The 15,939-nt window shown below is 34.9% G+C and overlaps 1 protein-coding gene across 40 annotated transcripts in view; it reads right to left on the minus strand.

The window, feature by feature from the left end:
* The window catches only part of RIMS1 (regulating synaptic membrane exocytosis 1), a 596,921-nt gene that overhangs the window by 110,202 nt on the left and 470,780 nt on the right, over window positions 1-15,939 (minus strand). For 22 of the 40 annotated variants that reach the window (XM_068983550.1, XM_068983577.1, XM_068983575.1 and 19 more), the window contains one exon: window positions 1,680-1,792. The exons of 14 other annotated variants lie outside the window; for them this stretch is intronic. In XM_068983550.1, the coding sequence (XP_068839651.1) occupies window positions 1,680-1,792 (113 nt within the window). Of the gene's footprint in view, window positions 1-1,679; window positions 1,793-13,013; window positions 13,044-15,939 lie in introns of all 40 variants that reach the window. 4 more of the 40 variants (XM_068983565.1, XM_068983572.1, XM_068983564.1 and 1 more) reach the window with 1 other exon arrangement.

The following is a 15,939-nucleotide window of genomic DNA, read 5'->3' on the forward strand; positions in this document are numbered from 1 at the left end:
GACCTCTCTCTGTGGTTCAGTCTGACCTCATCCTTTGACATGATGCTAAGAAATCAAGAAAGCATTTCCATCTTTGACTAAGCTTTTCTAGTTTAAAGATCCTCCCCAAATAAGTACGTGCCACAGTGGAGGAAGAAATCCTAACTTCACCTGTTTCATAATGCTTACCACATTTGTGTAAAGGAAAACAAAAATGATGATGGGATCCATAAAGACAGACAAATAGCTGATTAAGTGATAATATCATAAAGTACAAACCGGAGGAAAAAACATGTGGAGCAGGAATCAGTAACTTTGGGCAACATCAAGATATTCTGCTTACTAATATTTCTCTCTCTCTCTCTCTTTTTTTTTTTTTTTTTGCTTTACTGATTTTACTTTTTAAAATATTGTTTCAGACTCCTAGGGAGTTGGGCTCCACTAGATCACAGTGACCTTGAGCTCTGTCCAGTTGGAACCTTCTGCAGTTAAACTAAGGCATAAAGTCATAAAATGATAAGACGATGTCCAACACACATGCCTGTATGCTGGGCTGGTAACAAATCTGATTTTGTTACCGCCTGTATATTTTTGTATTCGTTTCTGAATATCTGGCTACATAATGAACTACCTCAATATTTAAAAATGAGTAGGTTTTACTAGCTTCATGTAACAAGCTAACAACATTAATTTAGTATAGTTTTTACTTAATTCTGAATTTCTAAAAGGTCATTACTTTTAAAAGGGCTCTGGATATCGAATTATAACACAGGTTATCCTGTAGTGTGCTTCTCTGGTGGCACTAGTGGTAAAGAGCTCACTTGCCAATGCAGGAGACATAAGAGTTGAGTGTTCGGTTCCTGGGTCAGGAAGATCCCCTGGAGAAGGGCATGGCAACCCACTCCAGTATTCTTGCCTGGAGAATCCCATGGACAGAGGAGCCTGGTGGACTGCAATCCACAGGGTTGCAAAGAGCTGGACATGACTGAAGTGACTTAGCACTTCCTGTAGTAGCTACTGCCGCTTTTGTAGTCTTTTTAAAAAATATTTTAAAAAAAAAAATCAGACAATATATTCAAAATTGCTTAATGAAGCATAAAACTCTATTTTAATTAAAAATCATATTTTAATCAAAATTATCAGATACTATTTAGCAGTTTATAAACTCCTCAATGCATCCTTACAAAATAACTTTGAAATATGTTTTTATTGTCTCTTAAAATTGTGTGGATTTCAGTTTCTAAGAGTTTAAATCAGTTTTCTTACTAAAGACAGATCAATAAGAAATCTCACATCACACAATTTTCACTCACTGTGAAATCTCATAGGAATTATCAACCTCAAATAGTATTTAAGACTATAAATCTACATCTTAATATTTAAAATAGAATGTTGAATGAAATTCAAGAGATAAAATGGCTTCATTTACCTTACTGATGTGAATTTGACTACCGACAATCATTAAGTGACTGTAACGTCAAGCATTTTCTTTTTTCTAGAAAACATTTAATCCAAATGCATAAATGATAGGTTACTAAACTATCTTGTGACCATGTGAAGAGGAGAGAAGCCATGGTGCAAGGCCATCATCTGAAGCATAATTTCTCTCCTGTAACTTAAAGGCTCACTGGTCCTACCTGCTACCCACACTGTACTTTTTTTTGTTACCAGGGAAACTATTGGTCAGTTACTGGTTTTACCTTGGAATATTGCTCGCGATCAAGTTCTTGACTAGAACCAGACCCTGTTGTCTGCTTAAATCGATGCACTTTCATTTTCATCTGTCTCGTTCGCTCCTCCACTACTAAGCTTGCTGCAAAAACACACAACGGGAATCCGTTAAAACACCGAGGCACCTCTGAGAAACCGAATGGTTTAAGATTGCAATGCTTTTGATAATGACTTCAAGTAAAATCTCAAAATGACATGATTAACAAACAAAAGGCAAAAGATCAAATGCTAGCAACTGGGGCTCTAACGAAGAATGTGACTCAAATCACACAGGACGGGGGACACAAAGGTTAGTAACAAAAGCTAAGGACCCTATGTCTTTATCAGAGATGAAATAATATCAATTCTTCATAAATGAGTATGTAAAACTGAATTTGATTGTGAAAATATGCTCCCTATTGAATGAACTGGTTGCTTCTACATATAAAGCGAACACATCACACAAAGCTACACGTGTTTGCTGAGACGCAGGCACACCAGGTAACACTGTCAGCTGAAGCAGGCACCTAAAAACTCTTCTAATGGGAGAGCATCTGCTTTTCTGAGGCATTCTTATTGAATTCTTCATTTCTACCAACCGTTTTTCATGAATATTTGCCAATCTTAAAAACTGGACTTGCTAAAGGAAAAGATTCATTTTCTATTTCTGAAAGCTCTGTCTGACCACAAAAACGAAATTCATACTTCTTGAAAATGTGATATAGAACTTTAGGTTTGTAATTTAAATTGTAAATAAACGAGTGTATTCCAGTTAAGCCTTTATTCAGTTTCTAAGTAGTGTAGCAGGTGTGACTGTTTAGATGTGAAGTACTGCCTTCAGTAAAGTACGAGCTATTTTAAGTCAGAATCTATCACAAGGAGCTTACGTAAAGACCCTGTCTTTAATTTTTACCTTCTTACAAATGAAAAAATAAGAATACAGTTGTGTACATGTACCTGTGTTGTATGAGGACTATGTTTATGCTTTATAACTTATCTTTTGCCAATCTCTGCAACAAGTGCTAGAGTTTATTCTTAAGTTGCTTACATACACATATATCTGACCAAAACCCATTGTTTTGTAACTAATGTGCTGGGGTTTCTGCCAAGAGGTTTTGTGATTTAAAGGAGAATGGGAATACTGATACATTTCATTGACCTGGTTGTCAACTGCCTCTCTAACCAGGAGTTTATAAAGACACTTGCTAACAAATCTTTTCCACTGCAGTGATTAAACACGGCCTTGATAAAAGACACTGACACTCATGGAAATTCAGTAAATATTTAGCTTTTGCTGTGTGTCCAAGTACAGACTAATAGCCCATGAGATAAGTACATGGTGTGAAATGTATGGTAAATGTTTTAATTGTCTTTTCACACCAAGTTATTAGATGTTTTGCTTTGCTTAAAGTCAGTGTATTAGACAGATGTTATCAACCCCTCGTGACACAGTTATGTGAATGAAGCAGTCACAACACTTGGTTTGAAAATGTTGACTCATGGTTGTAAATGATAACTATTGTGATTAAAGTGTGGCTCAATACTTGGGAAGAGCAGTTTCTAAATGTATCAATTACTTGACAATATATAAGGAGTCATAATAAGTATTACAAAGCAAAATGCTATGCAAGAGAATTAAAATTTTGAAAATGTGAGCTGTACTTATAGAAAGCCATATACCCAGTGAGAAAATGTACAGGAGTCTGCTGTCTGCCATCTGCCTGTGATGCGGTAACTCCTCGGTCATCTGCTTTGGGCTTTGAGGAAGACAGATGAACTGTAAGCAGCTGTACTCTACAATTAACACTTAAATCCAAGTAATCTCTATTTGAGATAAAAGCAGATTTAAATGATGTCAGCTTAATATTCTCAGCAATGACAGACAGTTTAAGAAATTTTTGACATTGGTTAGCCTATAGCTTTGCGCCCTTCACATTCAGCATCACGTAATTCTTGGTGGGGAGCACTGAAAAGGTCATTGAAAGAGCATTGAAAAGATTACCCGAGAGCTACAGCCTAAAGCAGTCTGGAATAGTTCTGGTGACTTAACCTTGCCAGGAAAGCACCTCATTTCTTTAAATAAGAGACACAGAATTCTTGGGGTGGGCCTGAGAAACACACAGCAGGGTGGCCAAGAAGTCACGGAAAAATTAAGGAAAATGCTTCAGATTGAAGGTGATGTGTGATTAGCAAAGTACACGTAGGTTACAGCTGTCCCTTGGAGAAGACCAGGTTTTTCATCCCTAAGGATGAAGGATGGCTTTCCATCTAATACACCTGGAAGACCCTACAGACAGGCTAGTTTGTCATCAGCTACGTATCTCCAGCTATATTTCGTTTTTATTCTTTTCTAAAGGCAACTCCATCCAGACTAGCAATTCTGAAGGCTCTTCTAAAGTTTACAAAAAGAAATGAGATTGCCTTCCTTTCTTCCTCTCATTTCTTTTGCCTTCCCTCTATTAAAGGTGGTCTTATTCCTCCCCCTCCTCCCCCTGGACGAGGCTGTTGTCTGTGCTGTGTCGCTCTCAAGAGGACCTGCTGGTGGCCAGGGCTGTCTGCCCTCTGCTTTCAGAGGCAGGACAGGGCCACGGCGGATACCAAAGGCGAACTGCAGCAGCAGCAGCAGGATTTTAAAGACTTTAAAAATACCAACAACAAACTGAATCCTACAATGGTTCAATGACTTCACTCTGACCTCCCAAAAGTGATTAAGTGATTAACATACTATCTTTATTCCTAAAGAAGTGAAAGTTGACATCCTCTAAGCTGTCAAAGAAAGAAAATCTCCAGATCGTTTTCTTTTCAAAATCATGACTGGACAGCCTTGACTCATCAGCAGTAATGCCGTTTCTATGTCCTCAGTGCTTGCTCTCGGATTCCAAGATCAGAAGTGAAATGCAAACAGCTTATTGTTCACTTATATAAAAAAGTCAGGCAATTACATGTAATTCACATTTTTAAAGAGTATTTCTCTTTATTTCCGGATGGTGTGCACATTAGTGTGTGTTCTAAAATAACTGTTGATACAAGTGGTCATGTTGCAGTAAAATTGCTTTTCATAAACATCAATAAAGAGGCTTCAGTGTGAATTGGGCAGTTCTTAAGCTTTTCTACATATATTGTGTATTGTACATTTTATTTTTCAACTGTACATTATGGAATGAAATGACATCAATTCTGGATTATTGGTGTGTCAAGCTAAATAGCAAGAAAATTTATCAGCTAAAATGGAACATTTATCACAAATTGATAAAGAAAACATGATTATTAATGTACATGATTTATAGGGAGAATAATATACTTGGTAATGATTAGAAATAAATCCTTGGAATGTGATTAACTCTTGGGTAACCAGTTAAAAGTAAAATTAACCACAGCCCAGAGAGCTCAAATATCTTACTTTGAAAAGAATGATTATTCATTATTAAATTTATATTAACAATGTTAATGCTAATAGCAAAATTAAAATATGAAATAAAATAATTTCTAATTCTTCCATAAATTCTAGCATTAAATTTACTCTGAATACTGGTAGCATTGAAAACTAACTAATCATCAAAATGCCAGTCACTATTCCTTTTTAAAAAGATTTTAAATTTGGAGAACATCTGGGTTTTAATTTTTTTTTAATTTTAGTATTGCCACATACTAGAGAGTTAAATAATCTTGCTCATGTTTTATAACAAATGTAATTATCACATAATTTCACTTAGTTTTTGATGAAAATATAGCTTCAATTATAATTCCCATAGAGTGATAGTAATATAATTCATTCCCCCTAGCCACTAGAGTATAATTAACATTGTAATTTTATACAGAAGCTTTTTTTAAAAAGCCAAAATTTTTCACTATGCTTTCTACAAGCTGACTGATGTGTCTGATGTTAAATAAATTATGTCTTTTAAAAAGCAGGTACTAATTTTCCTAAAAGATATTTATTGAAATTCATCTCTTTTCTTTAGATCAACTTTTACCCTCAGTTAATTTTAAACCCTGACATTTTTATCCAATGAATGTACTTATATCAAATATCAACTCAACATGTCAATGTATGGCAAAACCAATACAATACTGTAAAGTAATTAGCCTCCAATTAAAATAAATAAATTTATATTAAAATAAAATTCTTAAAGAAAAAAGAAAGTTTAGAAGTTTTCTTAGAGTTAAAGTTAAAAAAAAACCAAAAACTTGTGAAATAATTTCCTGTCTTCTAAACGCAACTGATTGGAACACAAATGGTGAGATTTACTAGAGTTCTTTTAATGGAAAATATTAGATATTATTAAAGGTAAAGACAGAGTAATATAATTACTTATATTTTCATGCTCCATGTTGTGCTGTGAATTCTTAATCCAGTATTATAGGTGACTTGGGAGAAACTATGAAGAAGCTGCAATCATTTGCAAATACTGCATTTGGACCTATATGCACTTTTCTAGATCTATCCTTTCATAAGATTATTAAAGAGGCTTGGGACTTAAAATAAAGCTAAAGAATCATTAATAAGTCTTCCCTAATCCATCACTGAAAAATTTCCAATGTATCACCTCTTCCAAAGAGAAATGCAGTTTTCGGGGAAACTCCTTTGACTTGGTAGATGTTCATGAGCTGCTTTAAAACACTGTAAATATCATGGCCCTGTGTAATGTAAGATAATTATTAAACATTAAATTTTCATAAATATATTTTAAATATTAGTCTCAAATTTACAATTATGTAAATACAACTTTGTTCTGCTCTTCAAACTCCTTAAGTCTTTCACATTTCTCCCTACGCATCTAGAAATTAACATGAATTTGCAATTTCAAACGTTTGTGTTTATAGGCAAAACAGACAATCCATACAATTTATTGCTAAACCTACATTTTCAAGTATTCTAGGTGAAATATGAGTATAAAAGGGAATAGAGAAAATGAAAATTTCTGTATTATTAAATAATTAAAGTAAAAAGGTTATTGAGTATTTTTTTTAATAACAAGATTAGCTAGCACATGTGTAAAAGGTAAAACATGATAACATTTGTACAGGATAACAACCTTCTCTAAAGCTTGCTACCACACTTTATGAAATTGTAGTGCCTTTGCATCATAACGAGTTTGGCGACAATGAAGCCCTGATCTGGGTCTGGTGTGTCTCAGAGTGATGATAAATGACCACGGGCCTGAAAGCTGTCAGAATTAAACATATGAATGAGATATCTGCAATGCCTGTTACTGACAGCCGTGAGGAAAGCCCTTCTCTGAAGCATTTATTTTTACAAATCACTCCTGGTGGGCACTCAAATACAATAAACAAAAAAGTAACAGGAAATGTGGAGATTAGAAAGTAATAAAAGATGAAAAAAAATGAGCTGACTGAATCTGTAAACTTTGTAAGGTATACACAGCCTGAAGAGAAAGAAATATGCTTTTATATTAGGAAATTCAAGACTGCAAAACTTCTCTCTACACATGGGTTTTTGGACTTTAGAGGAACACAAACTGTTAAGATGTAGGAACATTCTCCACACACCTGGAAGCAATGGGGTAAAATGGTAAGAACTCAGGACTCAAAAACACTTGGCAGAGATTAAAACCTCAGACACACCACCATTCATCAGTGTGAACTTGATCAGTCCTGACATCTCACCTTTACAGAGTTTTCACTTGTAAAGAAAATGAAAACTCTAAGACATCACTTAGAATAACTTTCTGCTGTTGTAGTCTCTGACTCTGTACTGTCGCAATAAATTTTGACATTTTTCTATCTTTAAAAAATAGGAAGCTAACAACTTTGTCTCTTGCTCAACTAACGAATTTCCAGCATTTTTACTTTTTTTTTTTTTGTTTGCCCATTTACCAAAACCACAGAAGTTAAGGGGCAAAAATTACCAGTTATATTTGGTTATGTTTTATCATTTTTTTTTTCTGCCAGTTAAAAGATAAAGCAGTTTTTTTACGTCCATCCTTATCCTTGGAGTCATACAAGCATAATAAGCAACTTTGATACAATACTCACATACCCACTCCTCTTGCCTCGACATATAGAACATGTGTATCTAAAGAGTAAATATTTAAAATACTTTGACTATACAGCAATGCCCATATTCTGGGTCATTTTCCTAGAATAAAATGAATTTCAATTTGCAAGGGGAGAAACGTGCCCCTTCATGATTCTCTTGGATGTTAAGGCTTATGCTACAGTAACATAAACAATAAAATAAGAGATGCTGTCTGTCCAGGATGAGAAGCATAAAATACAAGTAAATAATGCATGCAAAGTAAAAAGAACCATATCGCCTTTAAGAATTTGAAAAGAGGCTGTGTTTGGGCATAAAAAATTGAAATGGAATATCGATTTAGAGGAAATAGGTAACTTCTATGTATTATCACTTAAATCTCTTAACTCTCTTTTGTCTGCAGCCAAAACCCCAAGGCCATCTCTTGTTCTAGCAGATTTTCACTCAACTATCTAAAACAAAGTTCAGGATTTCCAGCCCCATATATCACTTTCAGTGTCAAAATAGCCAAGCTCCAGTGTATCACTGAAAATATTAATCTGATCCTGGACAGATGAAAGTCAAATGAAAAATCTGTCATTTTACCCTGTCCTTTTGTTACACAGGTTTGGTAGCTTTTTATGTTTATGTCTGTCTTGAGAGCAAGCCCTGTCCTCCTTACAAGGCACTGTATAGAACACAGTCTTCGTGAGAGTAGTCCATGGACTTAAGGCTTCTCTGGGAACACAAAGGGTCATGCTGTTCATCCCCAGGATCTCTTAACATGTTTGTCCATCATTTTTTGGTAATCCAATTACACTGGAGGCAACAGAATCTATCTTGAAAGGTTTGATATGGCGTAACTACTAAATTCAACGTCTCCTTTCTCTTTTGCAAAATATGTTGACAAATTTTAAAGTTTACAAAACAAAATTACAGTATTTAGGGGAAATATACAGCTTTAGAGGAGAAAACTCAAAAAGTCTATTCATGGCTAGACATCCACCTTTTATCTTCTCTTGCAGAATCAGGGAGGAAGAGGGAAACTCTTCTCCCTCAAGGGTGCATTTCTGGCAAACTGACACCTAGTTGATTCAAGCGTTAAATACTTCAAAACTTTAAAAGTCTTTGATACTATTATAAAGCATCACATTTGAATCAGCAGAACAGAAAAAATGGGTCCAAACCAAGAATTTAGAACTACTGCACATGGGCCACTTTCATATATCCCTGAAGTTTAAAAAGAAGGCTAGAATGACAAACATAGCTATAGGTTTGTGACGAAAAGGGAAATGGACCAATTCGATGCTTTTACTAACAGAGCTCTAACTGTTTATGACTAAACATTCATGAATATTCATCATAAGTGTTCAAGAAAAGCAAAGCCACAGAAAATTAAATAACTTGAAATCTTTACACACAGTAACATCAAATGAATCACCTGGGTAATATGCACCTACTCAAAATGCAGTTAAGAAAAATGTGAATAAAGCCAAAATCCTTTTCTACATAATGACAGTTAAAATAATTATGCCTCTATGGATTCACAAATAAATTAGTTTACTTATATCGGCAAAAGCCAAGAGACATGATTTTTCTCCTATAACGTGTTTCAAAGGCAACTCCATAAACAATAAACAATGTAACATAAAACCATTAAAATGATGTTTTTCACTTTTAATCTGAATTACATTTAATTCAGATTAATGCTAATGGTTCCATAAAGATTATAGGTTGAGTGCTTGCCATTCAAACTACTCTTATCAACACTTCAAAAAGAAGAGACAGATAATTTATTGGAGCATTTTTCTAACAGAAGTTTAAAAAAATCAGTTGACTAGAGATAATCCTTAAATGGCCCTTATGACCTGCTTACAATAATTATTATATATTTTATTAGTTAAACAGGACCACAAAACAGATGCTAGCTCATTCCTTTTCAAATCCTTTAGTTACCTGAACTCTAATTGCACTTCATTTTCTCTACGGGTAAACTACACATTTCTTATGATAAAGGGAAGTCTACTTGTAGAAAAGACAGTATAATGGGTTTTGTTATTATTCCAAATTGCATCCAAAAGGCAAAAAGTTAATGCACTTTAGAGATCCTATCTTAAAGGCATATAAATTAGAAACTTATTATGATAATAACATTTTTTCTCACCTGAAGCCTTTTAATTTCTGGTTCTGTTTTGATCTTCTTATATCATTATTTCGATGCCCCCAAACTACATTCATGGGCTCTTTAAAACTGTCCAAGAAATGTAGCAGAGAGGGAAAAATTGGCTTACTTTGAGAATGAATGATTTAAAATCTGCCTATAAAACAGTCTGTGAATCCTAGAAAGACAGGGTACCTCAGCTTCCAACATACAAAGAGGAGGTGGGAGAGAGGTAAACAAGCTGGTGTGAACACTTCTATTTCCTCAGTTAACTTTTCAACGCGAGAAGGCGTCATCTTAGTCCGAATACAGTGGTTTCCTTTTCTCAGGGAGCAGGGTTCGCTTGAAGAGCAAGCCAGGGATTGGAAGATCTGGCTGAGTGACATAAAACTGGGTCACCAGGGGTGGCAGGGTCCCTGGGTGGGCCTCCTCCACAGGAGGGGGAGGTGACCGCGACCCGAGGGAGTGGCCAGGACGCGTGCTGCGGCTTCACGGTCCAGCTCTGTCCAGCAGCAGCTCTGCTCTTCTGGGCATCCTCTGCCCTCTTTCAGTAAGAGGAATCACTACACCTTCCTTCGGCTTGTCCTGGGTCATCACCCTGATTATGCAGTGTCACCCCACAGTGGGTGCTTGGTCAGTGCTGAATGTGGCAGAGGCGGCCAAGCAAAGTGGTTCATCAGCACAAGGGCTCCAGAGTGAGGCTCAAGCCCTGATTCCTGGCCGAGCACTTCCCCAGTGAGCAGCTGACCTGGGGTTGGGCTCTGCATCTCTCTGCTCTAGCTCCCTCAGTTGATAAATGAGGATATGAATAGTTATGTCTCAAGTTGGGGCAGAAATATGATGAGATGAAGAGATGACCCTGTTAGTCAAGACACTGACCTAGAGGAAGTGCCCTATAATCTGTAACTCATATTAAAAAACGTTCAGTTTATTATACCTCTCTGGATGTGTTTTACAAAATACGCTTGAAAATTATATACTGGTTCCCTACGTCCCCTTTGGGTAGAGTGACCAACCACCCCATCCTGCCCAGAGCTTTCCTGGTTTTAGCACGGAAAATCTTGCGTCTTGTGAAACCTCATAAATCCTGGAGTAACTGGAAACATCTTACAAATTTGGCTGCAGTTCATCAAAAGCCACTTCTCACTAGGGGTCCTGTAAGTCTGCGCTCTTACCTCCTGTAGTTAAGGCAGTACCTACCACTCAGGGAGCACTCCGGATAACCTGATTATAAATTCTAAATATAGTCGACCTCAGAAAGGTCAGCTCACAGCAGCAGGGTTTCTGTGCAAAATAAAACGTTTTCTTTCCTTTGGGGCAGGTGAACCTACAATCTGACTCAAAAGACATTTCTTGAATTTGCTTATATCTTTTCTGGGCTGCCCGTGCTTTTCATGGCTAAGCTGTGGCTCCCTTAAATCCCAGGAGAGAAACGCAGCATCCTGGATTGCTCTCTGCCTTACTGGCTGCGTTTGGAAACAAGTCTCTTCGATTGTTTCCAGTCACGTGGTACATCCCATGAAGCTTATCTACATCCCATGTCCCAGGCAGCCTTGGAAGAACGATGACACACCTCAGGACAAAAACAACCTTGTTAAAATGTAACAACCTGACATGCTCTGTAGTGAGGCTGTAAAGGTGCATACTTCATACACTTGAAGTTGTCCAACCCATGAATTTTGCATTGTTTCGATTAGCAAATTAAAGCTTTGGCTAGTAATAATATAGGGAAAAGAGCTCTCCAAATCAACAATTATTATACTTATTTTCGGCTAACGAATGAGGTCATTGACCCATCCCCAACATAACATCTTTCAGCATACTAAAATTTATCTTGCAAGTCTAAATAAATTCTTCTGAATGTAAGTACAAATGAATTGGCCCTTTTTGTACTACTGAACCTAAATTTGTGTTTCTGATACCTGAATTAAAAATGCAAGATGGCCAGAAATCTATGAGAAATCTAGGGACCAAAGCCTAGGATCTCATAACATCTTGATCTGAATAACATTTTATTTTTATTAATATCTATTCATTGCCTAGTATTTCAGACACTTTGTCAGAATATGTATTATGTGCCAGAATATAAATAAATTTTCATAAACTCAAACTAATATAAGTACTTGAATATTACCTCCCATTTTCAGTCTATGACATTGAGAGACGTAACACATACTTCACTGTGCTCAAAGGTAGGAATATAAACTTGGGATTTGTGCCATTAAAATAGAATGCAATCAAGTATAGATGAAGGAGGTCTGAAGTGGCAGATGGGCTTGTAATCTATGTCATGTCACCAGGGTGGATGGGTAAATCTCTGAACCTCTCTCAGTCTGAGCTTTATCTTTCGTAAAAGGATGATGGTCCTCTCAGGACTAACTTTTAGAGTTACTGGGAACAATAATTACATCTTCAAGCTACAAATAGTGAGCAAAGGTACTTTTGTTAAATTATATAATCTTTTAGCATTGCTAATATTATTTCTTTAAGCTGAAATCTCGTATTTAAATATTGAATTATCAAGCCAATAGTCACATCTAATAAGGTGGCACGTGAGAGTGTGTTGATGTCTGCTCTACATGAGATTCAAGTACAGAGACTAAATGTCACATGTGATCCGAAGGGCCAGGGCAGGTTAGCAAGGTGCCAAAACAGCAGCATAAACGGTTTCCCTCCAGTGTCCCTCAAGAAGGAAGAACTGATGGGTGTTCTAACCCTCCTGGGGCCAAGAGGAGCAGAATTCTGGCAGCCACTTTCCAATGCATGACTGCAGGGGGCCAAATATTCCATAAGGTTACTGCTGGTTAGAAGGAAAACCTAGGGATTTTCTACTCCTTTGCATCAAAGACAGTAAGCATTAAACCCTGTATCTATGAGTGCAAGGGAATGCAAAAAACATAAAATAAATATGCTACTCTTCTCTAAAGAGAATTGCTTTCTAGTTGTCAGTGTCGAAAAATAAATTTTGAAGCAAAAATACTCTTAATTTTAATCCTCTCTTCTTTGATGTGAACTGCTCACAATACACAACAATTGACACCAAATGCCCTACAAAATCACTGCAGGCAAAAAGCTATCTGTCAAATAACGTAGCTCATTATTTTTAAAAAATGCAGTTACGTAACTCATATACTATGAGAGAAAAGAAACAATATTCAATTGTTAAAAAGTTATGTTAATATTTACCTTTTGTGGATGAGTTATATTTTTCTTGTTCTTCAATGAATTAAATGCACATAATGATGGAAACAAAAGAAAGAAATCAGCAAATTTATAGTTAGACATGGAAATGTGAATCAACACAATGGCATGAATAATAAAAATATGTAACATATAATATGATATGACAAACTTTAATGACAAACCATGAAGAAGTCTCAAACATGACACTAAAATCAATCAAAGAAAGAGTGAATGCAACAATTTAAATATTTTAAATAAAAGCATAAACATTGGGAAATTAATATATTTAGAATTTGAAAAAGTATATTTTGTGTTACTTTTCTTGCCTTTGAAGAATTGTACAATATTTCAGCACCCACTTAACTAAGACATTTTAATCTTAATATATTGTGACAGTTTATTATAAATGTACTTAAAAGCATATTTAATATTCAAAACTAACATTTTAATTTCAAAAATGATAGCCTTTCAGATAATTTAAAATATTATATAATAAATGAACACATAAATTCCATTTTTTCGTAGGTAGTAGGCATTTTCTTTTCACTGTGGAAAGTATTCTAGAACATTTTCCACTTGGAAAAAAATATATTCTACTTCAGGTAATCCTTTCCTCCTTCTCAAATTAATTATATTAAAGTATTTCAAAGTGAAATGTTCTCTGGAGATTATATTTCTCACACATTTCTTATGCATTTATCTACCTCCTTGCTGGCACATCATTTACTGAGAAACAATGGCCTATCCAGATATTCTGAAGGGGCGTGCCATTAATGTTGCTGCTGCTGCTGCTAAATCGCTTCAGTTGTGTTAGGTAGCAGAATACCAGAACAACAACAACAACAAAATAGTTGGCACATTGTTTCAGTTTATGAATGATCTTTAAATAGGTCTTCTTAAAAAAACCTATGCTGCACACACACACATAAAATCACTTGGTTGGCTTCAGAAAACCATCCATTTTAATGCAACTGATTATCTTGCTTTCCATCTCACACTACCTTAGGGTTACACCGGAATACAACATTGGAACATATCCAGAGGAGTTTCCTGAAAGCCTCTGCTCTCAATTATCACATACCTTCAGAGTTACCTAAATGTTAAGGCTACTTTGTCAGCTACTTTATCTCAAAATCTGTATCATAACCACACCTCTGCTTCCTCCCTAACTGTAACATAATCAGATTACATGTAGAAAATAGGCTAGCATTCCTAATTTTTAAAAGAAAATTTAAAATACATTTTTAGAAGTTTAATTAAATGTGTTTTATCACATGATGTTAGCCTTTAAAAAATATATATATATATACATCTTTCATTGTACAAAGAGAGAATGGTAGAACTGAATTACAATGAAGAAAATAAGCATTCAAACAATCTAAGGATCCTAAACACAATAATGCAGATAATTATATCCAGAAACTATGCATGAAAAAATTATAAGTTCATCAAGAAGTTATAACACTATTCAGGAATCTAAATCATTTGAAATATTCACTCTTACCAACCAATTGTCAACTCAGTTTTTTAAATAAAATACAATTATCCTTTGTTAAATTTTTTTTAAGTAAAAATAAACATAAAATGAGACTGGAAAGAAGGAAGTCAAATATGGTAGGGCATTCATTGATTTTAAATAAACTGCATTTGGCATTAGTCTTCACAGAATACAGAAGTAAATTTTAACATATAATATTAAAGAAGAAAATGACATGATTATATAGCCTTAAGAACATCAATAAACTCCATCTTCAGTAAAATGAACTAAATTCTATTGAGCCCATGAATAAAATTAGATGTTGATTTTTAAAAACATATTCTAGGAAATACAAAGATGTCATGTGAACTGTTCAGTTTGAAATAGATCCATAATAAGATGAAGGTGGGCAGTATCATCATTTACCAATGTCCCGAAGCACATAGTAACACCATATAGTAAACCAGATCCATTTCAATTATAGAATACACTGATAAAACAGTACATGCTTGTTGTTATATTTTTAAAAGGTTGTATCTATATGACTCTTAAGATGATAAGCTTTAGGAACCTCAAATAGCAAGTGGCTAGGAATGTATTTGTGATATTAACTATCAAAATAACTCCACCAATTTCATTCTCAGTCAGTCCTTTCTTCCCACCTCAATTCAATCCTTAAAAATTGGTGATTTCCCTGAAAGACAACTGTGAATACGAATATCATAAAGCAGTAATGTTGACTGACATTAACAACCAAACACGAGTTTAAAAAAACGCAAAGTCTAGCATACATTCCATCTTATTTTGTAGAAGCAAGTCTTATTTCTATAGATTAATAAAACTATAATCTCACTATATGAGAGTTATATTCAATGCCCTCATATGCTTTTGAATCTTAAGTGTTTTAGCAACTGGAGGAAATGCAAAGAATTTTAGGAACACATGATTTTTGGATATCAATCTTTAGCACACTATGGCCAGTAGTGAGTTTGCAGCTGAACACTAGAACCTGTAGTTTTTTGGTTGTGCAACAGGAGTCCATGACCAGATAATTTAAACAAACACCACATTTTTAAGATAAATTTTAAGACAATTTCATTTAGACTGTTGCTAATTACAGCCTTAATAACAATAATTATGAATTATCGTCTCAAAATGTTCCCAAATAAGAGAAAGTTTGTTAAAGACATGAATTGAGAATTCCTATGAATTAATTGCTATTTTAGAAAAGAAAGTCAGAGTTTCACATAGCCTTTTATTTTTCTGATTAGCTAAATGAATAAGCTTATAATGACCCTGAATATTAAAGCATGGCATATCAACAGGATGCATGATTTTTAAAAAAGAATACAAATTCAGAATTTATTGTAGCAACATTTTTCTGTCAATAAGATGACACTTCTTAAAGTCTACGCTCATTTTCTTATAATCAAGTACTCTGTGTACAAACTC

This window comes from Capricornis sumatraensis, chromosome 11 (assembly GCF_032405125.1).
Source record: "Capricornis sumatraensis isolate serow.1 chromosome 11, serow.2, whole genome shotgun sequence".
NCBI lineage: Eukaryota > Metazoa > Chordata > Mammalia > Artiodactyla > Bovidae > Capricornis > Capricornis sumatraensis.